Source organism: Phoenix dactylifera, chromosome 10, assembly GCF_009389715.1.
Source record: "Phoenix dactylifera cultivar Barhee BC4 chromosome 10, palm_55x_up_171113_PBpolish2nd_filt_p, whole genome shotgun sequence".
NCBI lineage: Eukaryota > Viridiplantae > Streptophyta > Magnoliopsida > Arecales > Arecaceae > Phoenix > Phoenix dactylifera.
The window spans coordinates 13808754-13834434 of record NC_052401.1 but is presented as its reverse complement, the minus strand read 5'-3'; the positions used below and the strand labels follow the sequence as shown (position 1 = coordinate 13834434).

The window sequence follows — 25681 nt, the reverse complement described above, 5'->3', positions numbered from 1 at the left end:
ACTCTGGTCAGATCTGTACTTTGCTCCATGCCTATCTATCTGATGTCTAACACCGCTATCCCTAAGATGATGTATGAGGATTGAGAGGCTTTCTCGAAGCTTCATTTGGGGAACGTAGGGCGGTGGCCGTGGGGTACATCTGGTGGATTGGGAGTCGGTAGGCCAACTGACTAGGGCAGAAGGGAGGCGTTGATTGCTCGGCATGCTGCTAGGGTTATTTTGAAGCCGCAGTCTCTTTGGACTCGGATGATGGTCATCCGGTATGGCCCCGTTGGCAGCAATGTGACCCCATCTGGGGGTTGGAGGGCATCACTAGTTTGGCACGAGATTTGCAGGTATCTGCCTATGGTCCTATCTAGATATAGATGGTTGATTAGTGATGGCTGGAGGGGGGACATAGTGGAGGATGCATAGGTGGACGAGCTCCCATTGCGGCGTTGGGTGACCCTAGTTAGTGTCGAGGCTGGGGATGGACTCCGAGTGTGTGACCTTCTTTCCGGAGGTGGGGGGTGGGATACCTACCGGATTGATCAGAAGTTTGGGGAGCCACTTGCGGAGCGGATTCTGTCGCTCCCAGTTCTGGGGCATCCTTGCCCTGACATCAGGGTATGGAGCTCGTGCTGCAGATCTAGAATCAAAGTGGCCGACGTTTGCTGCATTGTCCAAGATGGAGGGTAGTCGCGCGTGGATTTCGGATGGATATGGCAGTTTGGGCTACACCCTAGAGTGGCCTTATTCCTTTGGAAGGTCGTTTGCGGTAGGCTACTGACGAGACTTCTGCTGTATGGAAGAGGAATGAGTATCCATCCCCGGTGCCCTGAGTGTCAGACTGGTGCTGCATTGAACCATGCTATCTTCTAGTGCCACTAGGCTAGGAGGATTTGGAGGTGAGCAGGGTTTCCGACGGAGCTTGGTGTCATTCGGCGTCCTTTCTTCAGTTTCTTCGACGTTTGGCCGGACCTTTGCAGTCCATACCAAAAGCAGTGCGGGCAACCTATACTACTTATTAGATCTGGCTAGCGAGAAATGCATGGATATTTGGAGAGAGGTGCCCCCACCGGGGGTAGTGATGGAGAGGGCATAACTATTAGCAGTGGAGGCCTCTCAGGCGATCCGGTTGGATGGACTTTTGATAGCTCGAAACATCTGAAGCTTCTCATCTGCTCATGGAATGCTCCATTTGGTGTTTTTCACCTGAAGCCCCCACCCTTGAGTTTTTTTAAGGTCAACTTAGATGGATGCATCCTGCAAGGCGGCAGGGGAGGCGCGGGCTTCATTGTTAGGGGCTCGAATTTCAAGATGATTGCGGTTGGGGATTGCCACTTATTTGATACTTCGATGTCAGAGGAAGAGTTGAGAGCGGCATGATCTAAATTGTGCTACGTATGGTGTGCCTTGCAGGGGAGAGAGGTCCTTCTGGAGGGTGACTCTGCGACAGTTATTTGGTGGATCCTGCAGATTTCAGGAAGGGTTGGCGATTACCACTCGCTGCTGAGAGATATTTGGGCCATGTGCCGTGATGGGATGGTGATTCAGGCAAAGCATGTGTTTAGAAAGACCAATGGGGCTGTGGATTGGGTGACTACTTTTATTGCCAATCACTCGGAGGACCACCTATGGGTGGAAGAGACGGAGTTGCTTAGTGCTCTTCGGAATGTATTGGTTTTGATTTTTTTGGTTGTATCCGTACACGTTATGTAAGATAATTCCGTTTCAGCAAAAAAAAAAAAAAGGCTAGTGCTAGTATAAGAGAATTTGAAACATGACCTATTCTTGACTGAACAGTAGTGATATCAAACGATGACCGCTATCTCAAATTTATTGTTATCAAATGGGCAGACAATTGCAAACTTTTATTATGTTTTAATTTTGGTGATAGGTAAGTTAGTATCTTCTTGTTCTGCCAGTTTACTGAAAGTATGCTTCCTTTCATGTATTCTATCAGTTTTATACCTGAACAAACCTAAACTAAAAAATAAATTTCATTTCAATTCAAAAAGTAATAAAGTCAAATGATGTGGGCAGTCTGATGATATCATGTGCTTCCAAGCCTGTGTACATATTGGAGTTTGTTCCTATGGCTAACCCCATTTTTGATGCATTTCTTTTTATTAATTTAATAACTATGTCACAATGGGGTGAACGTAAGCCTAAACATTAAGGGTGTCCACATCAAGTGTCATATAACTAGCACGTGCACCGTATGATGTACTATATTCAGAAAGTTCATGGACGGACCTAGCTAGAAAAATAACCATTAGGAACTAAGGGTTAATAAGAATAAGATACCAAATAAGGTTCGTACTCTCAATATCAGATCTGATACCAATAACACAAGCTGATACATTATTAGTATACCTGGTATGAGGGTTGTTTTGGCATACATTGGCTTAGCGCATACCGACCTAGTACCAGTATAGTACAATATGTCCGGTATAAGATATTATGTACCGGAATAGCAAACCTTGATGCCTCGTGCATAATTTACCAATCCAAACCTTTAGCTGCCCCTAAAGACTGATAGCTACCTGCACTCTACATTCAAGTCATTTTTCAAATATCTACCTCACTACTCCTCTGTCCTTCACATTCCAAGCTTCCCCCTTATTCACCAATTCCATTCTTCTGCTCCATATAGCTTCCTCCAATACGTTCCTTTGGACACAGCAAGACCAAAACCCACCCACCATTTGATTCTGCTCTTTGCCCAGCACATACACGAGGCTTGGTAGAAGCACAGTCCGTCCCTCATGTCATGGCCAGACCTTCAGCATTCCTTTTTCTGCCCTTTAATAAAACAGTTTTCTACTTTAGTACCTTACCATTCACGATCTTTCTCCTTTCCCATCTTCATCCTTGGATTGGTGTGCTAATTATATTGAACTAATTAGTGCATGATCGCTGCTCATTTAGATCTTCATTTACATAATCCTTGATGATATTTCTATTCTTTTGATGGATTATATAACTATTCTTATGGTGAAACCCTTTTTAGTGCTTTAACATGTCACCCCAAAAGTTGAAGGACCTTTTCCTTGGTTTCTACATGCTAGAATCTACAGGTTTGCACGCGTATTGGCTAATTTTGTCTAAACTTTGAAGGTTAAGAAATTCCTCTGCGTAAACATAGCACTAATTTCACCATTTGCCACAAATTTCTCTGTTTTCTATTGCATAGACATGTATGTCATAAGAAAATTCCCTACTTCACTGAACATGTATGCAATATATGTAAAAACTACGAAAAGCTAACAAAAGGAAAAATTCAGCAAGGCAATTGCATCATCAAAAAGAAATTGCTGCCAGAAAGTAAATGTGGCTATTGGAGATTAAACACTGTAGATTTGAACATATGAGTTCAAGATACAGGTCAAGTAAGAGTAGGATTAGCTTAGCCATTCATTTGAACATGTTTATGCATGTATCAGAACGGGAAACTAGGAACTAGTTCAGACAATAATGATTAGAAATATAAATAATGATTACATAGTAAGAGCATGGCATTTTCATACCCTTAAAAAGAAGACTTAAGGGGCGGAAATAAAGATGTTTCTCCATAGAGATTTTAATCTCCTCACCGCCTGAAGTTTTGAAGATGTAGATCTCTTCCTGTCAGATTATCGGTTTATCATTATTCTCTTGCCAGCATCATATGAACTTATGACCAAAGCAAGCTTAAGCAGACCACGTACAACAGTACAAGCATACTGAAATATATACATATATGCTTAGATTGGCTGTATGTATCAAATATTTTGACAGGAGTATAGAAGGGTGGGGTGTGAGCACTTTGCATTGCCAAAAAGTCAAGTACACAGGTATGAAGCCAGAGAACAGATATGTCAAGGATAGGCATGTGACATAATTATACATACCAGTCTTAGTATAAGATTTCTTCCAAACTCATCTCCATTCTCATGTACATGATTAAGTGCATCCGGGAGAACCTTCCATAATTTACTAGTAAATTCCAAACCCTTTTGTCAACTATTCTGCAAGATATCATTTTCAAAATATAGGAACAAGACTCGTTTTCCATAGCAACTAATGAAATTTTTGGTCCCATGTTTCTGCCTCTTGCCTGATTCTTCTTAAATATATACCAATGCAACAGAGCTTCATTGTGTTAAGGATATTAAGGTCATGTTTGGGACTGCCATACCCCTTCGTATCGCCCAATATAAGGCATTCCATACCATACCGGATGGGAACAAATACGAGACTCAAGTTTGGGTTGGTAATAAACTCCATACCGCCTCATACTAAAGCATGCCAAGGTGTATACTTATCCTTATCAAGATGTACCAACCTATATTGAGGTGTAGCGAGATTAAAAAAAAAAATTGTTAGAAAACCATTTCAATATAGCTTGCATACCATATTGTACCGACTGTACTGTACTGACTATACCATTCCCAACCGGTAAGATACCACTACAGTACCAAGTAGAAAGATTGTGGACCTTAGTTATGTCCAACTAGGCTTATCCAAGAGATGAAGACTAAAGGCTGGTAACATACAAACACAATGGTAATGGCGATGCTTGGCATGCTTTGCAAGTGGATACCGTTAATTTAGTGATATCTAATAACAAGTGATAACAAGTGTTACAAAGTGATGCAAGTAAATTGTTGAAATACTGTAACATGATTCTGCTTTGTCAAAAAACTTCAAAATGAATGAAGGGGAAAGGATACAAAATCAAGATTCATCAGGCCATCCTTGTGGCGCACCACAGTGACATAGAATTGCATGATCTCACAGAGGCTGATAAAAGTTGCTTTAGGGAGAGGATTATATGTTTCTCTCTTTTTTTGCTAAGAATTATATATTTTTCCACAAACAGCTATTAATGTGATATATTTTTCCTTTGCATTAGCTGATTCTACATAATTCATAATATTCCAATCCCTGATTCCACAAAATTCATAATATTAATTGTTCATATGTTATTAATTATCTGACGACGTGATCCTATAAGAATGCCTAAGAGTAGACTATTGCTCGACAAAATCAGCACTTCTGTAAACCCTCATGCAAAAACATAAGCTCATTTATGGAAGAGCATCAGTCACCTCTATGATGCAGACTCAATGGTCTAATTTGGTTGCAGTCCTATGATATCCTAAGCAAACATGTACCTATGACATTTCCAAGGGCAGCATAGAAGACCCTTTTAATCAAGAAACAGCACTAAGAGAGAAATCCCCCTTTTAACAGAATCCATGATGGCGAGTGTAGGGTGCGTAGTCACCTGAATTCTCTAGGAGAAAATTAATATGCATGATGTATGACAAGCCGCAAACAACTGACAACTAGACAGCTCAAATAGAAGAGCCCGAGTCACCAAGAGAGCATGCCGAACAGACAGAGAACTATAAGAAAGCAACCAAAAATCTAGTAAAGACCCTGCATCCTGCGATGCACTTAAGATCCCTGCAATCTAGCCAACCACAAGGCCTAATCTCTAATACCCCTACTCCCAAGCAAGTTGATGTTTATGATATTAAAAGTTCTAGGATCCATTTCTTCTTAAATTCCAAAAATAACAATAAGGATCATCTGGTAGTCTTTTTTTTTTTTTTTTTTTTTTGCGCTAGTATGGGTCGATCATACCCGGCGTGAGCGGATAGACCCAATAAAGTCAAAAAATAGAATACCTCAGAGTGCCAAGGGCAGCTCCCCAACACCATACCATAAGGTACCTCCGGAGTGACAAGCTACAAACGCAGCTACCCAATCCGCAGCACCGTTACCTTCACGGTAAATATGCGTGGCCTGAAAGGCCCATCCATCCCTTGCCATGACCCAAATGCCACGGAGCAAGGGATGGTCACACCTGCCACCCCTTGGATCCCCCTGGATCCAACTAATAACGGTGGCTGAATCACCCTCCAGGATGATAGACCTAGCCCGTAAGACGCACCGGGCATAGCGAAAGCCCGCCCAGGCTGTACTCAGCTCTGCGCATGAAACCGAAGTATCAAATAACTGATTGCCACCAGCAGCCATGACCCTGGCAGACGGATCTCAAATAACAAAACCCGCGCCTCCCCTCATACCACCATCCAGAACAGACCTATCAAAGTAATAAGGATCATCTGGTAGTCCTTCCCCGGTCATAATTATACGCACCTGTCTGCACACTCCCAAATTGACTTGACTGCGCTAGCTACCGCTCACCGCTCCTTCATAATATTCAAAAAATGAAATGTATTCTTGTAGATATCTACATTCTTTACATCATATCTTCATGATGCCATCAAAAAAGTACGTAGATTCTTTTGCTTTTCTCTATGATTTTCCATGGAATGCCTACAAAAATGGGGAAAAAAAATACCAGAATGGTTGACAATCACAGTGTGAAGCACTTGGTTGCTGAATTAACATATCATAGATATATTTTTTTTTATCACTATCTATCATAACTTCCTAGCATATAGAGCATAAAATCTAAAACCATAATAGTTTACTTATAAATGGTACTACAACCATTTAGCTTTTTCCTATATTTCAAAAACCCAGGTAACAAAATTAAGAATCCAAATCAAGACAAACAACCCATGGTTTTCCATGTCATATTAGCAACTCATTCAATCCTCAGACAAACATTTTGCACCATTTTCAAGGCTCTCTACTTCAGTGATTCAACTCAAACACTTATCACATGTACGCCTTAAGATATAGTTCTTTATTCTTTTGTATTTATTTCTCTTAGAGTGCTTGGTAAAAAAACTGAAAAGATACTATTTAATCTCAATGTTTCTTTAATCCCATAACTGTACACCAAAACCATTTCAGCCTCATTTTCAATGCCTATAATTTCATTTATAGAACTATTTTTTCCATACCCCACCTTAGCTAATACTTAGATAATTCACTAATCATTTATGAAATATGATTTCACAATCCTTTCATTGTCATTCTCTGAGGACAAAACAGAGCATATTCCAGTGTTTTCAAACTCATACAAGATGGTCAAGTAATCAAACCAATCATACATGACAATTGGAAAAAACATTTAAATCAGCTAGGGTTTCTACAGACCAGCAACCTGTCCATGTTTTAAAGCAGTTCACCCATCTTTAGAGGCATTCAGAGATAGATAGATAGATAGATAGATAGATAGATAGATAGATAGATAGAGAGAGAGAGAGAGAGAGAGAGAGAGAACCTCAAGCTTCTCCACCTCTGCTGCACTTCACCCACCTTTGATACCTATCTCCTTCTCAATTATTACTCTCTACATCTATCCCGACCTCATCCAACCCTAGCTCCAGCTTCACTCCCTCTTGCCGTTGTTATCAACACCTTCCACTGAAACCCACTTCCTTCATATTATCGGTTTTCAAATATTATTGTCATGGCTAGGTTTAAGAATTTTGGATGGGGAAAAACCTATTCCTTGAGATAATAGACATATTGATGTGGAGAAATAAACCTCTGTTTAATCTGCTTTTAACAGCCCATCAGCCAAGAACCCGAGTACCTTGACAAGTTGCAGGACACCATCACTGGGACCCTTCCATGCATCTCTTCTTCGCATTTAGAAGGGATAGGACAGTGGTGATCTGAGCAAAAAAGAGAAGAAACTTTCTTTATGAGTTAAGGTTTAACATGTTACTGTTGTAGATTAAACTATGCCTAACATTACATATCTCTGACCAACGTATCTCTGATTGTCTTCATTTTCAGAATTCTTTGGCTATAACTTTTGTACAAATTTACCTAATTTTGTGTCACACAGCAGTTACCTGGTGTTCTCTAATATTATGCATGAATATGTAAGTTCTCTAGCTCCTTTTCCATTTTTTGGTAGTTTCTTCTTTCTTTTTTGGGGGGCAGGATAAGAAATTATCTTGAAATAAGTAAGAAATTAGTATGATAAGAAATTGAGCGAGACATTAATTGGATAGAATATATAAGAATTTATCTTTACATAAATTTTTATATATTTTCTGTTTTTAAAATTGCTTTGAAAGTTTCGAAATATTTTGTAAGTCTAACCTTTAGGTGCTAGAATGAGGAGGGTTGTAGGAGAAGATATGGATGCGGACATGTGCAAGGAAATATTCTAACACTAAGGAAGTGCTAAGAAGTATGTGCAAATTTGATTTTTCATGGAGGTTTGAGGTAAGTTCATTACCCTAAGTAGAAGTTCCCTGCTACTAGATTCAACTATTAACCCAGTGGTTGAACTAGTAACCCAATGACCTAGCCCCTTAGTCAGGTCAATTTCTAGTTGAGGTCCAATAACTATGGCACCTAGAGCTGTAGACAAGCCAAATATGAGCAAACGGATCCCAGCTCGAGCTCATCACAAGCTATAATGGCCTCCCTCAAGCTTGACTTATCCATTATCAAGCTAGAGAGAGCTTGGTTCAATCTAGCTCATTACTCATTGAGAGGAAGGCTGAAAAGGTGTTATGGGCGATTAGAGGAAGAGGCCACTATGGATGATATAGAGGAGTAGGAATCTTCAGTCATGCTCAACATCCTAAGAAAGGGGAACAATTTTGACCTGTCGCTGCATTCGCATGCTATGAAAGGAGATGAGGGTGGGCAAACAGATGAACTTAGGAGCTCTGATCCCAAGCATTTGGGGTGAATATATGTCCTTCTAACTCTTCTCATTTTGAATAACTGAATACGCACTAGAGGATAATAAATAAGACGACTGCACTTCTTAAACTTTGAGAGTATATTTACCAAATTTTTGGATCAATAGAAACTTATATTAAGTTGAGGATCAGAGCCGACTGCAGTACTCCAACATCTACACATGTGCATGTGCCCAACCCTAGTACAACAAAAATTATTAATTTAACGACTTACATTTTGAGCTATATTAAGTCAAACATGAATGAGTTGGCTATAGTTCATGTTCCGCTTTTCTATTTTTCGAGCTCAAAAAAATGGCACCTAGTTGGCCATTTTATCAATTGACCCGAAATCTAGATAAATTTCGAGAACACAAACTTCTTATGGACAGCTTGTTCATTTGACAACCCTAGTTTGCTCATCATGAACACAAACTACCCTATGTTCCCTTGTGTTTAGGCTCTACCGGCCTTCCTGCTACTTCCCTGTTAAACCCCATACATCCATTTCCCCTTTCCTCGACATAATAATTCCCTAAACCTTGGACCCCATGCCTCCTCTTCACCTTTTCTCTTCATATGATCTCCCCAAAGCTTAAATTCCTACCTCCTTCCTGTTTGTTTTCCCCTTCCATTTGCCCAAGGAATAAAATTCTCCTTCCCCCTTCTCTCACTCACTTTCAGCATCCATACTCTGCTTCAAGCCCGGTGCATCTCCACCCATAAGATCAACATAAGACCTCCCTTTCCCCCCCAAAACACACACACACACACACAGCAAGAAAAAAAGAGAAAAATAATTGTTTATCAAAAATAGAGGAATACATGGAACATAATGTACTGACCCAAACCACCATCATTCACCTGCCAATTTTCACCCAATGAAGATAACTCTTTGAAACAAAACTATAGAAAATGCTAGAATCTCATGATATCACTTAAAAATTATATTCCAAACATATACTTAAATTTTCCCATGTAATTATTTATGTGATGCATAACAAAGTAAATGAAGTCAGCAGCAGTATTCTCTAAGAAGTAAGAACTGGTACAACCATTAGTAAATTTCTGGGAGAGAGGCAAGATATGGTAAGGTGGTGGAGTGGGGTGGGGTTGCAAGCGGGCAGAGAAAGTCTTGGAGACAGAGAGGCTTAAGGGTATTTGTAGAATTGAAAATTGTTAAAACAGAAGCTGGATATCCCAATTCCTTCCACATGGGAGGTCAGGTATCAGAAACTAGCATTGCTGCCAAATCGTTTCCCAAAGACAAAATATAATCACCAGTTTGCAGTATTTAAATCATAAGTAAACAATGATTCCAGTTATCAGTTCTTCCTAAGATATCTTCTTGCAGTTATCAATTAAACTCCATCCCAAGTTTGGACTCCATTTGTTATTTTTTTCTCAATAGTAAAGGCCCATCCCAAGCTTTATTTTTCCTTTGAGCATTTCAGACTCTTTCCAAGGTCTTGTGCATTGCATGTACACAACACTAGTGGTCAGATGATTAAAGCAAAAGTTTCCTAGGACCATTAAGTGAATGGAGCATAAAAGCTTTACAAAAGTCTATTATCTAGAAAATAAAGATGTAAATTTTTTATATTAACTCCCATAAAGATTTTTACTAAAATATTGACTCAAACCATCTACATGTATGCTCGCTACAATCCCTAGCCATGAGGTAAAAGATAAAGTGGTCTTTTTAGCGAAGTTATAATGAAAGCATTATAAAAATGGATCCTGAACAAGTTAAACATGAAAATTTTTGTTTGAAAGTTCTCCGAAGTAAATTTTGGCCAAAATATTTAACTCCAAACCATCTTCCTATATGCCCACTAATAGCCCTAGCCACGAGTTGAAAGATAACTAATTGGCATGGGAATAGACACTCTACATGAACCTTTAACAAACAACCAACTTGGAGAGACTCAATCATCGAGATCACTTTACCCAGATGATACTAAATGCGCAATGCGGAAAGAGTACTTAATAAAGATATTCTTGATGTCCATAAAAAAAGACTCTCAGATCTACAACTTTATTTCTTTTTGGTAACACTATAGATGCTAGAGAGGTAGTAAGCATCACATCAATAGATCAATTGCTACAGGCAAACATGATCTTATGACTCTTATCAAACTCAATTTGCACACATTTATTTTCTGCTAACAGACATGGATGCAAGGAATTTGCAAGCTCAACATCACAAGAGAGACATTCAAAAGAATAACTAGCAAATACATTTAACTATAGAAACCACACCGTCATGGTCTATATCAGGCATGGAATTAATTACATGAGTAATTAATGAACATGTACAGCTTCCATGGTAAATTCAGAAGGGGGATAGTAACTAATTTTCATCACAACCAATAAATTAGCAGCCATAATCAACAAGCATATATCATCTAATACAAGATTAATTGTGATCAACAAAAGAGCTTCAGGACGCCAACAAAACATTTTATGTTGACCACCTAACTGAGCCTATACTGACAAGGCTGAAAGGATACTCCCTATAGTCTGCTGTGAATTATCGAGTTTGAAAAGCATGTCCACTAGAGTTTGCCCATCAACTATGCCTCTCATTGTTTTTGTTTTGGGAATCTAAGAAGTAAACAGGATAAAAACCTACAAAGACGGCATAAGAAATGTCAGGAATATTTCTTTGGCATTGTAAAAAACTAAAAGAAAATAGTTAAATTTAAAGAAAAAGGAAAAACAGCTGTTATATTAGATTAATGAAAGCTGTGAATTCCCTGTCTAACATCCTTGGTATAACTGAGACAGTATTAGAAAAAAAGGATTTCCAGACATCCAAGAAAATTTAAGCTTGTGTCTACCCTCTATAAATACAAATATAAAGTGACAGCAATAAACTCATGCAGAAGTGCATGTCTTTTAATATTTGTAGCATTGTCTGACCAATTCCTGTCTTATTCTGAGTGATGGTCGAGTCAATGCAAAGTAGAATAGGACAGCCATATTACAAAATTTACTCAGCCATTAGAAATGTTGTGTCAATTAGAATGGTAACTGAGTCAGCACATTGGTGGGAATTAAGATGGTCAATAAGACTCGACAAAGTCAATGAACAAGTTCATGTCATCCTTCTTAGTGGAATTACGAAGGATTGCCATTTAGTAGTAACACTAGAAATTCCAGTTTCCAAAAGAAAAACTCCAACACTAGTTAACACTCCAAATGCGGGGCCTCCTTAAACACAACCGATCGCACAAGACATGCAAGGTAAAAACAAGATCCAATAAATGCTAGCTGTCTTCGTCCTCAAAACAATCGCTACAAAACAAGATAAGCATCAGGCAGCATCTCTATCAAAAGTGAATTTAATCCTCTCGATCACAAAAATTCCTATCTTTAACATGAAAACAGGACTTTCAAGTTTTCTTTTTTCCTTATTTTTCTCTTTTTTTTGCTTTTTTTTTCATTAGATCACTTCAAACAAAGGTTAAACCAGGGTCGGCGGAATTTTTCCAAACCGGACAGTTCCAGCCGTTTCGAGCCACCCCAGCGGCTGACTGGTACAGTTCCGGCAACAAGAACGAAATCCATTGCCGGAGGAGGAGAAGGAGAAGAAAAGAGAGAAAAATTTAATTCTTGAAACTTGTTACAGTATAGTATAAAAAAGATATATACCAAAATAAATTACAGCTCCTTAAAAACAAATAGACAAAGAATAAATGGAGTTTTGATTTAGGCCTTGAATGCTCGTCACCAACTCTCTCAATAATGGAGGATGTAATCTTTCACCAACTCTCTCCTTTTCTTTTTGCTCAAAGATCCTAACTTATTCTCCTTCTTTTTTTTTGATGTTCCCATATATTTATACCATCAAGAAGTGATTGAAAGATATTTCTAGCCATTAGATAGGCTAAAATAGCCATTAGATAGGCTGAAAGAGCCATTGTGAGACAAAAAATGGCCATTCCTATTTATAGAAAAACTTGTCGTTACTATTGTTAGGTGCAGATAGGTCAACTCAACTTCTATAGGGGTCGACTCAACTTCTTTAGGAGTCGACTCATGATTTTCAAGGATCACTCGAAATAGCTCTTGTTTTTGCTGCACTCTGCTTTTCGCTTATGGCCATTGTGGGGCCGACTCATTATCTTAATGGGTCGACTCACCAGGGTCGACTCACCAACATACATGGCTAGTATGCCAAGTACTATTAGAAGAATGCCAATCTCAAATCAAATATCAGAAAAGTAGGCCAAAACACCAAAGATGACGGCCAAAACACTATGAGGATGCAGGATGATAAACCAAGATGATGTAAGTTGATATACTAAAGGTGCAAGCTAATACACCAAAGATGCAGGCTGATACATGAAGGGATGCAAACCAAAATACCATAGGTTCAGGCTAAAGCATTAGGATACAGACCAAGTAACTGGAGTGTAGATCAAAGGGGGCAATATTTATCGGGCCTATGGCAAAGCTTTTAGTGGAGCAGAGTCTGAAGTTGGTAACTAGCCAGTAATTACCACTATCCATGACATCGGAGGAGTGGTAACACTAAAGTGAAAAGAAGGTATGCATAACAATAGGCCCCCATGTGGTAAAAATTAATAAGGACATACTGGCTATTGGCTATAATCTTGGCTTATTGGCTATAATTTTGACTGATATATCAAAATCCTACTTACAAATTTAAAAAACAATTGATGGCTGACAGATAACTTTGGACGAACAATTTAGCTATTTTAAGTCAATTATTAGGATAGTCTACCCCAAGGAAGGAGAAAGAGGCAAATATAAGCTTATGACTAATTAGTTGCCAAGTGAAATTTTCAAATGTCTCTCATTGTTTTAGTAGGAAGTGAGTTAGATAATAAATCAATGGATTATGTTATCAAGCAATATTCACTTCTACAAAAAAAAAAAAAAAAAGAAAGAAAGAAGAAATGAACTTGACATTTGAAGATTACTTAGTTGTCTCTTGGTTTTTAACATCAAATTGAGTAAATTTTTCAGAGAAATGACAGGAGATATATATAAATATGTACTTAAATTTTGAGTGCTAGCCACATGAAAGTAAAAAAAAAGAAAAAAATTGATGGCCAAGAAATAACTTTGGGGGATCAATTTTGCTATTTTTATATCAATGATTAGGATAGTCTCCTCGGAAGAAGAAAGAGGCAAATATAAGTTGTGACTAATTAGTTTCCAAGTGAAAATTTCAAATATGTCTCATTGTTTCACTAGGAGGTGAGTTAGATAATTGATCAATGGTTAATGTTATCAACCACTATTAACTGCAGCAAGAAAAAACAAAGGAAAAAAGAAACTCGGTAGCTGAAGATTACTTAGTCATCTCTTGGTAGTTAACATTAAAATGAGTAAACTTTACAGAGAAATGATGGGAGACATATATAAATAGGTACTTATAAAGTTGAGTGCCAACCACCTAAAAAAAAAAAAAAAAATTGATGGCCGAGAGATAACTTTTGGCAATCAATTTAGCTATTTTAAATCGATGATTAGGATAGTCTCCTTCAAGAAAGGAGAAAGAGGCAAATATAAGCTATGACTAATTATTTTCCAAGCGAAAAATTCAAATGTCTCATTGTTTCAGTAGGAGGTGAGTTAGACAACAGATTAATGGTTAATGTTACAACCACTATTCACTGCAGCAAGCCAAAAAAAAAAAGAAAAAAAGAAATTTGGCATTAAATACACTAGGTGAGGGCAGCATACTAGGGCCCTGTTTGGAGGAGCTGTTGGCAGTAGAGCTGTTGGAAGTAGAGCTGTCTGAAGTAGAGCTATTATAAAAAGCTGTTTGTTGTTTGGTAACTATATTTTTAAAGTGCTGTGGCACTTTAACATATGTTTGGTAAACAAACTGAGAAAGTACTTTTATATGACAAAATTACCATAATGGACATTGCATAGTATTATACAATAGAGCATGATAAAACATAACATATATTAATACATAATATACGATATAGTATAATATTACTGTAATATAAAATATTATTATTATAATATAGTAATATGATATTGCATAGCATAGCATAATGGTAATATAATTATTAGAGTAAATTAATTTTCTATTATATAACATAATATTAAATTATTTAACATAACATATTAATGTATTATGATATAATGTAATATATATTATATTTATAGTATAATACAATAATAAAGATATAAAATATTATAATTATTAGTATTAATTAATTTCTCATAATATAACATAATATTAAATTATTTCAATAACATATTAATGTATTATGATATAAGGTAATATAATATAATATGTATAGTATAATACAATAATAAAGGTATAAAATAATATATTATTAGTATAAATTAATTTCTCATAATATAACATAATATTAAATTATTTAACATTACATATTAATGTATTATGATATAATGTAATATAATAATATATTTATAGTATAATACAACAATAAATAACCATTTATCTGTTTAATAGATTATCTCTTTATTTAACTATTTGCAATGGCGACAAATTGATCACTATACTTATCAATATCATAAGGATCAGATTATTTGCCACTCACTCATTATTTTTCTTTTTATTTATTTATTTATACGTTCATTCGTATATATATTTTTATTTATGCATTTATTTATTTATTATTTTATCCATTGAAATGTATTTATTTATTATCTTATTTATTTATTCATTCATTCATTCATTTATATAAATATTTATTTATTTATTTATTTATTCTTTTCTTTTCTTTTCTTTTCTTTTCTTCTTCTTTTTCCTTTTCTTTTTTTCTTCTCTTCTTCTCCTTCCTTCCTCTGCCCCCTTCTCTGTTCTTCTCCTCCCGTGCGGGCAACACCGGAAGGAGGCCAGGCCACGGCGGCCGCGGGAGGGGGCGGGGCTGTGGCTGGCGGCAGTCTCGGTGGCCGACGGCACCGGAGGGGGTGCGGCACTGCAGCGGCGGGGGAGAGGGAGGGGATGCGGCGGCGGGGGAGAGGGAGGCACTGCAGCGGCGGCGTGGGAGAGGGAGGGGGTGCGGCGGCGGGGGAGAGGGAGGGGATGCGGCGGCGGGGGAGAGGGAGGCACTGCAGCGGCGGCGTGGGAGAGGGAGGGGGTGCGGCGGCGGGGGAGAGGGAGGGGGTGCAGCGGCGGGGGAGAGGGAGGCACAGCGGCGGCGGTGGCCGCGGTGCGGGGGGGAGGGGGGGTGCAGGTGGGTTGGGAGGTGGGTTGGGAGAGGAACAGGCGGGCGGCAGGGGGAGGGGGGTGCGGGTGGGTTGGGAGGTGGGTTGGGAGAGGAACAGGAGGGGAGAGGAACAGGCGGTGAGACGGTTTTGGGGGAGAAATTTTTTTTTTTAAATGGGGGTATTTTGGTAAAAAATATAGCTTTCCGAAAAAGCTGAAACAGCTTCCTCCCAAAAGCTCCAAATTGGAGCTTCCTCCCAAAAGCTCCAAATTGGAGCTTCCTCCCAAAAGCTGTTTTCAGCTTTCCGCAAAAGCTGAAACAGATTTTTAAAAAATTTACCAAACACAGTTTTTCATCTAAAAGTACTTTTGGAGGGCCAGAAAGTGCTTTCTGGCCCTCCAAAAGCTCCCCCAAATAGGACCTAGATATCAAGAAGTATGACAATCTGCAGAGGTCAAGAAAATGTATTCTGTCCACTGTTCGCCCATAAAAGCCTGCCAACTTTGCACCTTCAGCATCAGAAGCTTTGATACTAAGAACAGATCCTTCTGCCACAGAAGTGGAATGCAAAGATTACCTTCTGATGGTTGAAACTCCAGAAGAAGCAAACAAAAGACTATACATTATACAAATCTCTTCCATCATACATATTTTTAAAAAAAAAAAATTCATAAGCAAAATAACTTGTCTGGGATTACCACTCATAACCACTATAAAGCCTCGCTCCCTCTAGAAATTAAATACTCAACTCTCCCACCTCTTCCCTTCCATCTAACACGTTAAGCGAAAAGGAAAAAGGAAATGATAAGCTAATATCTAAACAAGTTCCTTACTTCATGGTTTCATCTCTCTTCTACAGATAAAAAATGGAACGAGAAGTGTTCAAGCCTGCGCCTACCCATTTCCGCTCGCAGCATCGTAACTTTCCTGCAGATTAGCATTAGCCCGTCTCTTCTCCCGCCAATTCTCTCCCCACATCTTGGCCTCCGCCACAGCTCGCTCGCGATCAAAATCCCTGTTCAAGATACCGACCACCTCCCTTGGAGAGTCCTCTTTCTCCATGTCTAGTCCCCGCTCATGCCCGGATCCTTCATTTTTCACAAGCATCCTGCCACCTTTCTCATTGCCACCACTCCTTTCCCCACCATATCTACTGTTATAATTAGGTCCTGCACTGGGATCATAAGCCTGGGAGGACAAGTAGGACAGAGCAGTCACAACATCAGCGATAAGTGGGCGAGAGGCAGCTTCCTCTTGAATGCACATTGAAGCCACAGCAAGGGCCTGGCAGAGCCCACGCATGGGGTATCGCCCTTGAAGCTTTGGATCAGCTAGCTTTGGGAGTTTCCTTCGGTCATTGAACATGGGCCGAGCCTGCAAAGATATAAATGTAGGCAAGATGATTTTTTACTGATGAGTAGGAAAATTTTAAGTTTTCATGCAATACTTGAGTAACTTAAGTCTAAATACGGGAACTGTAATAAAAAGTAATCTAGGTTCCAGTAATACTTTGGTTACTACATAAGTATGCAATATAATGGTTACTTTTCTCTGTGCTTATTACTGTTATGGTTGCGTCCTCCCACAACTAATTTCTCCCTTGTTACTGCTCACAACCTCCAATAGAGATTAAACACATAGCACCATATTCAAGCTCCTCATCTTGCCAAGGCTATGTGGTCTTCCTTAACACAATTTATTCATCACTTGATCTCCCACAGTGCTAGTCCATTTACATATATGTTTACAGCACCCATTTATGGTGACATCTTACTGAACCAGTCATGAATGTTGGTCTGTCTTCATGATGGTTTTACCTTGTGTTTGTCGAATTGATGATCCTAAGTGTCTGTTCTGGTATACTGCAAAAATCACAATAATTTTGTGTGTCTATGTGGTTTAACAACAGAAATCCTGGTTTAAGAAAAGATATAAAAAATTAGAAAATTATAGAAAAGAGTCGTATTGAACTACCTTTATGTAAATATCAAATTCCATGATTTCCCCACCTCTTCCTTTGAGGCTTCTATTTTCCCCCAGTGGAAAAAGGTGAATGACTCGTTTGTTGACACAAATTGATACTTTTGGAATATTAGTTGAATGACAAGCTCAAACCAATAAATTGGCAGAATCAATTAGCTTGCCAGTCATTGCCGGGTAAGTTGCCTTATCATACTTAACAAAGGTAATACATAAATCAACGAAAAATACAGACAACAGTTATTTCAGAGTACAGACACCAGACTGCATCATTTTTAAATTGAAAATTAGGAAGTGTTCAAAATCTAATCAGTAAAGCAGGTGGCTTAGTAAACCCTACTACAAGCAGACGAGAAAAGCTTACCCATGAAACAAGATTTTGTTCCGCATGTGCTCTGGTACTGTCAATGACCTTCCTTCCAGTGATCAACTCTAATAATACAACTCCAAAACTATAGACATCGGACTTGACTGTTAATTGTCCAGTCATAGCATACTCTGGAGCACAATATCCATAGGTTCCCATCACCCTTGTTGAGACATGAGATTTATCACCAACAGGACCGAGTTTGGCAAGCCCAAAATCAGAGAGCTTTGGGTGAAACCCCTCATCCAATAATATATTGGATGATTTGAAGTCCCTATATATGACTGGAGGGTTAGCTTTATCATGAAGGTACTCCAACCCTTTGGCTGCACCAGAAGCAATCTTCATCCTTCTATTCCAATCCAATGGTTCTTTACCAGGTGGGAGGTCTGCAGAAGAATCATCAACATATTTGATCACAAGCTCCCAGTACGGCAAGCAAAAACACTTGCTTCTTATATCTTACAAAATTGAAAGACCTTTTGGTTGACTAATTGAAACCAGAGTTGCTATTAACTTTATTGGGAAAGGAATATTTCAGATGAACTGGCAAACATCAAGATCTGTTAAAGTGATGATTACGATATGCGAAGTGAATCAAAGAGCAGGCAACTGACAATATCTTAAGCATGCATTCTAGCAGAACCATGACACTGATGGCACAGGGTAGAAACTTCTGATATTATAGGCAAATAAAAGAAAAAATCTCCAACAAGCCCTCTTATCTATTTGATCTTGGCATTGTGGTCAAGCTATGGTCCTATAAGCTTGATAACATTTCTGGCTAGTCACATCAATCTCAAAAAATAGTAGAGAACTCTGATCAAGTTACTTTTAGAGAAAAGAGGGGCCACGTATGAGCAATGTGTCATGGACATGAGAATTCTGAGGTAACCAAGTGTCCGGCTCTGAAGGGAAAAAGGGAGATACAGAGATATTAGAATAAAATATGGTTATATATTTATACCTTTGAATATTGGTTGTTTAAACATTACAAAGAAAAAAATCCAAAGATATTGTTTGTTAAAATCTTTCGACATACATCTTTCTCATTCAAACATCCGAATTAGCTTAAGGATAAAAGAAAATAATTTGTTGTAAACTTGTTTCATTATCTACATCCCTGACCAATCCATAAAAAGAATAAATACTCACTCGTAGCACTAAAAGAATAGGTCAAACTCATTAATAGAATGGTTGAAATCTCTTCTAATATTTAAAAGTGACTACAAAGAACATAAGTATTCGGGTACCTGATATGTATCCGACTCGTGTACATATAAGACATTGACTTTTGGAGCTGAACACAAGTGTCCAAGTAACACAGCACAGAAGACCTATAAAGCCGATTGATGGGAATGTAGACCTACCATATTGGTTAAGTAAATTAAGGTCACGAAACCAAGGATGAAACTCTCCTAGAGGTCCCCTAGACTTGGGATAGACTAATGAAGAGGTGAAGTAGCATTGTCTAGCATAGTGAACTCTGCAGTTTTAAGCATATACTATAAACCAATGGGAGAACTTAAAATACAATTCTCATATGTCATATTTGTGCAGGCTACAGATCTCCAATGTTATGGTCAGAAATCAGACTGTGCACAAGCACAAAATCTCGTGAAGCTGTCACACTGGGTTCCTCAAGTAATCATTAGATAAAGGAGACGAAAAAGTTTTGTCATTTCTGTATCATGATTCTCTTGAAAACTGAATAAAGAGCTCCATCATAGCACATGAGGGGGATCAGCAGCCACTTTATCTGTAAGAAAGAGGCAGGTTGAGGTCCCTTAAAAACCCTACTCATTTGATGCTCACAACTAAAACCCTGCTACCGAGCATAATTATAATCTCTCACAATCTCACATGTTTTATGCACAATTCACTTATGTAGGGAAAAAAAAAAGGTCAGAGAACTTGCACATAACTCAAGAAAAACACAAAAAGTCGAGAAAGTCGCATGGATTGCAATTAACATGACTATCAAACAAAAGAATTTTCTCAAATAAAAGTGCAGGCCATATCTTGTGAAATCCAGTCATAGATCAGATTTTGCCTGACCATCACGTTATCCAGTTCCTCAACTAAACTATGGCATGCTTACCTTACAATAAACTGGAAAACTTTCTATTAAAAAAACTACAATACCAACTCTACAGTAGGAACCAGATTGTCAGGCAATGAAAAGATTAGCCTAGCAATGATGAGGATGTTAAGAAGATTGTATGGTAGACATGATGTTACGGTAGGAAATACATATATCAGAGAAGATATATACTATTTCAAATAAAGCATAAAGAGAAATCATCAAAGAGTAGTGCAGGACAAGTGCCAGATACAACATAACAAGGAGGCGTCTTCAATTTAGCTTCAAGCTCCGAAAAACAGGAGAAGTCATGGAAAGAGACTTTAAGCTGGTGAAATTTCAAATGATTTGGCTTTCAATAGATAACAGGACAGAGGTAGACCCATACGACTAACCCAAAATAAATGGATTCGACATTTTTATGCTCAAGTGCATCTTAATAGACAGTAGATACATAAACAAGAAGAGCCATTGATTAGTTTAAGGCCATTAAATAAAAATGTTCATTGATTAATTGACGCCTGTTTCATACTATGTGATAGTCAATCATCAAAATCATTCAATAAAATCTTATTAGAACTTATACCAGAATGGCTATCTTAGAAACTTCCCATACCAGAATTTCATTTTAGGGTGACTGTCGCAGATTGATGAACAAAACAAACACATCAGCGCATGCAAATAACATTTGAGAAAGTTGAGATTTTATGGTGAATGAGGTTGGAGAAACATTATCCTAGTTTGTCGTCTTTGTTATTCTTGAACCCAAAGTAAGTTCATAGTTTAAGAATATCCAAGCTTTCCTTTCACACTGAATTAGCTGGTACATAGTTAAATTGATCTTAGGCTTGCTATTACTTACCTGTTTCTTCTGTTTATCAGTAAGCCTTTTTAAGAACCACCCAATGAATATAGTGATAATTAAGTCATCATCATAAGTTTCCATTTATGATATCTTTAAAAGTCTAATGCCTTGGGTGCAGAAAGATGAACAAAGGAAAGCATACAGAAGATTTAGAACAGGTAGTTCTGGTAGAGATAGGAAATAGTAGCGAACCATTGTTTTGTTTCTGATCTTAGTAAGAATAAATGGAAGTAGAGATAATATGCCTTGAACTGGCAAATACAAGAACTTGCATTGAGTTACCAAGCCGCAGCTACAGCATCGGCTGTTTTTGCTTTATGTCCTTACACTTATTCTACATACAAACATGTCATTGAGAGTAAAAACAGACTCAAAAGAAGAGAGCACAAAGAACAGGTTAAGCAAAGCATGAACCATCATTGAGATGCTTGTAGCATGAAGACTAAATGCAATTTAAGAAGATGAAGATTGATTCAAATCATGCTCGCCCATATGATTATTTTCTGAGAATTTATAGAAATGTGTCTTTTAAGGAAATTATACTAGTTCGATACATAAGAAACAAATAAATAATCTGAATTAAAAGAAGATCAACATATGTAGAAGGGAGAGAAAAATAGGCATTACAGTCACTTATGATTTGCACTAATAATAAAAGACACATTTCATCTGCCTTTCCTGGTGATAAAAACCAGATGAGCATTCACCATCTTGAAAACTATCTGTAAGTGATTTATCTTTTGTACTTAAAGTTTCAGTTAATGTACAAACTTTTTAACAGCTAACTCCAATAAAGGAAATAGAATTAAGGACATATTCATTCTCATGACGAGTAGAAAAAGTGTTCCAATAACCAAATGCTAAGAACTTCTGAGTAAGAATGCAAAGTCTCAAGATTTGCAACTAAGATTATTCGGCACTCATATTATTGTTTTGGTCTTTCCTTTTCAGTTTTTCCTTACTTTCTAAAAGACTAGTACTATAGAGGACCCAAAAGGGCTTCAAGCATGAGCCAACAACATAATTTGAGTATCCCTACTCGAGATACCATTGAGTTTGACACAAGAAAGCAAAAGGGCAGAAAAGGGAGAGAAATAAAGCACAAAAAACTGCCTAAGAATATATAATTTTAACTTAATTTTAAAAGACATCAAGCATTTAAAATACCAACCAAAGGATGACTGCTATCATCTGTGATAGTTTAAATAAGAATACCAAATTGGAGCAGAGAAATCATACCATGTAAGTGATCTTCCAATGATCCCAAAGGCATATACTCATACACGAGTAGGCGTTGATCTCCATCAGCACAGCAACCAATGAGGTTAACTAGGTTGGGGTGATGCAACAGACTAAGCATGAGGACCTCCACCAGAAATTCTCTATTTCCTTGAAGCCCATTCCGATCAAGCTGTTTGATAGCTACAACCTGTGGCATGCGCAGACAACCAACTGCTTTATGTTTCTTATCGTTTTTGTATTTGCTAATAGATTCAAGAATTGAGCTTTGAACCAATCTGTGATACTTGGTTCACATTATGCTTTGCCTCAAGCCTACAGAAATATATCAAGAGTTATACCACAATTCTCATGCAATTTGATCGAATTACCTGACCCGTGCTTTCCAGACGACCTTTATAGACCCGTCCGAACCCTCCTTCCCCTAAAAAGCATTCTGGCCTAAAATTCTTTGTTGCTGCTGCAAGCTCCCGAAAGGTGAATGTCTGTGCTGAAATATTAAAACCAGACTCTTCCCTTGGTCCCAATGATTCCCTTTTCAAATCCAAATTGCTTCTGGTCTTCATCCTATCAGCTCCTGCAATTTAACAAAACATCCAGATAAAAATCTCCAACCTACAAGAAAACTGGGAACTCATCAAACAGCACCCCATGATCTGTAAGTCCAGTCCTGAACTTCATAATATATCCACAAAAATGAATCTAATAGACTTCATACTTGATAAATCTTAAACTCGTTGAAATGTTTGTAATTCCAATTAATCTACTCCACTCTATCCGAAGAAAATTAAGCAATCAAACTCAAAATTCATACTGCAAGTAGCAAAGACATACTAAGCTTCCTCATTTGGAATCAGATCAGATATCAGTGAGATCTAATCAAAGACATATAAGCTCCTTTTCTAGTGAATTGGGATTGAATTAACTAAGACTGAGCTTCAATTCTCAGCATAAAGAGCTACAGGACTCTGAATCGGATCTATCCAATGAAGAGTTCGGTAGGAACACAAGGAATCCAACTCACCAGAAGATAACTTATCGACGCGAGGGGGCACCATGGGCTGCTCCTCCCTCCTGTCACCCGCCCGGTTTCCGGGATTCAGCTGCGCTGCCTCCTTGGAATCGAAGCACGGGAAGCAACCCATTTCGCAAAAAGATCACAACTTGGGGAAGAAAAACCCTACAAGATTGGATTTTTCATCCAAATCTCTCCTTCACCGATCGCATTGAGTGGGTATACTTGGATTCCCAAGATCGAATTCTATCAAAAGCTTTCCCGCTTTCGGATCCGATCGACGTGATTTGAGGAGGAGAAAAAATCGGATTTTTTTAAGGGGAGAGCGAGGGAGGCGTTCGGTTAGCGTGTGAAATGTATACTGGGGAGGACTAACCGTGGTGAGGTGAGCTGTCCAAATCATCGGCTCCATACACGTGCCACAGTAACCCCCAATAAAACGCCGCGTATCCGTATCTTTGAAAATACCCCATCTCCGCCTCCCGCGCGCACCCGCACCAAGTATGCCGCCGTATTGCTGAGGCTTTTTTATCTCCTGCAGGTCATGTACATGACATGTGTCCACCTCCCACACGCGCACTGCCGATGTGCCGCGTGGCCCTCCCATGAGTATCGGCATGATCAGAGGGGAAGATTTGTCTCTCTCCCATCCGAGCTCGCTACCTACTGTTAGGAGTTTAACTTAAAAAAGATTAATTTTCAAAAATGAATATACCAACTTAAAGACGTTAATTTTGGTTTGCGTGGGAATGCCATATTTCTACAACATTGCACCAATTTTTTTTTATTTTTCAACTTTCTACGTTTTATATTTTTTTTATTTTTTCTGGATAACTAAAAGAAGTCGGATCAAACTTTCCCATCAATTATGCTTATTAGAGGAGGATCGGACTGAGCCGGATTATTATATCTTAGAAACAAGATCGCCGCAAATCCGCACGTAGGGAGCGAATTAAATTCTTAAAACTGTGTATATCACATGGCTCTAATTCAGGCAAGCTCTTTTCAATCTTCTGAATTTATTCAGTGTATTATTCTTTTATAAAATAATAATATAGCAATTTTTAGGTAATAATTTCTCCAACATCTACCACTTGTACCTCTCTGCTTGAGGAGGGGGCGGAGATCAATGTCTTCACTATACCTTCGGACACAATCCTATCTAAGGTCAGTAATAGGGCATGACTATGGTCACTTTGGTATGATAAGGGATGAGGGAGACATTCTTGAAAGGTCGTCAGTCCCTTAGATCTCCTTTTTTTTCTCCAATTACACAAAGACTATATCTCTACCTACACAAGAAACCCTAGCTGCCATTGAAAAGAGAACAAAAAACAAAAGAAAGGATCAACCACCATCTTCCCAAAACCAGCAACCTCCCATCCCCATCTGCATCAATTGGTATCAGAGCAAATTTCTTGAGCGAAGTTCCTGCATCATCATGAGTACGAGAAGTGACCGCCTCTTCAACATTGATCGACAATAAGATGAGATAGAGGGGATGGCAGAACTTCTCCATCAAATGGCTGCCTTGAATCAAAAGTTGGATGCTTTTTGTGTGGAGGCAGATTGATGTCAGCATCACCCCCAAGTTGGACTAGAATCGCTAGAACACAGCAACAAGGGCGTTCCTCTTCTTCGAGGTAATCTTCCTTTCATGAGATCTGAAATTTCTGCAAATATGAATACATATCCGGATCGAGGAGCAACAAGGACCAGCAAATAAGAAAAGAATCCAATGCAGCAAAGAGGAGGCCAATTCGATTGCTACAAGTGCGGAGGCCGAGGATACTTTGCTGATGTCTGCCCCACCAAAGACCAGTGATTTGAGTTGGTTTGCTAGCAAGACGAGATCGCGGCGACATATGAAATTCCTCCTCAACCCACTGAGATTGAAGAAGACGAGAAAGGCAACAAACAAGAAACCGATATGGTGGAACTAGAAGGTTCAAATTTGTTCGTTTGCGAGGTTCACAGGATTCTTTCAGATTGCAATCAATGTGAGGAAGTCGGATCTGAAATTTCAGAGGTAATCCCTTCTTCCCCACCATCGTCTTTTCCAAGACCTTCTTCCCCATCGCTGCCCCTTCCTTTGTCCGCGCCACCAAAAGTCATCTTCCATGTCCGTGTCGAATACAACAACAAAGCCATAAACCTCATCATCAACAGCATGAGCAGGATGAACATCGTCTCCTATAAGTTGTTGAATAAGATGATGCGAAAACTGGAATCTCATCCCAAGCCATACTGACCACTTCGGATTGCTGAATTCAAGCCTGAAAATTCAGCAATCCAAAGGGTGTTGACTATGAGGCGATTCAAGGAGACCAGCCATGAAGATGAGGATATGTTTGTGTTGA

The 25681-nt window shown here is 38.5% G+C and overlaps 1 protein-coding gene across 1 annotated transcript; it reads right to left on the bottom strand.

Moving 5' to 3' along the window:
• Positions 1–16373: 16373 nt before the first annotated feature.
• Positions 16374–23681, bottom strand: LOC103695918 (serine/threonine-protein kinase PBS1-like). The gene is made up of 5 exons (XM_008777365.4): positions 23331–23681; positions 22678–22883; positions 22307–22496; positions 18117–18508; positions 16374–17146 (listed from the first exon to the last, which is right to left on the bottom strand). Exons 1-5 carry the CDS (start codon positions 23449–23451, stop codon positions 16667–16669), a joined length of 1389 nt encoding a protein of 462 aa, XP_008775587.2. The 5' UTR covers positions 23452–23681; the 3' UTR covers positions 16374–16666.
• Positions 23682–25681: the final 2000 nt, after the last annotated feature.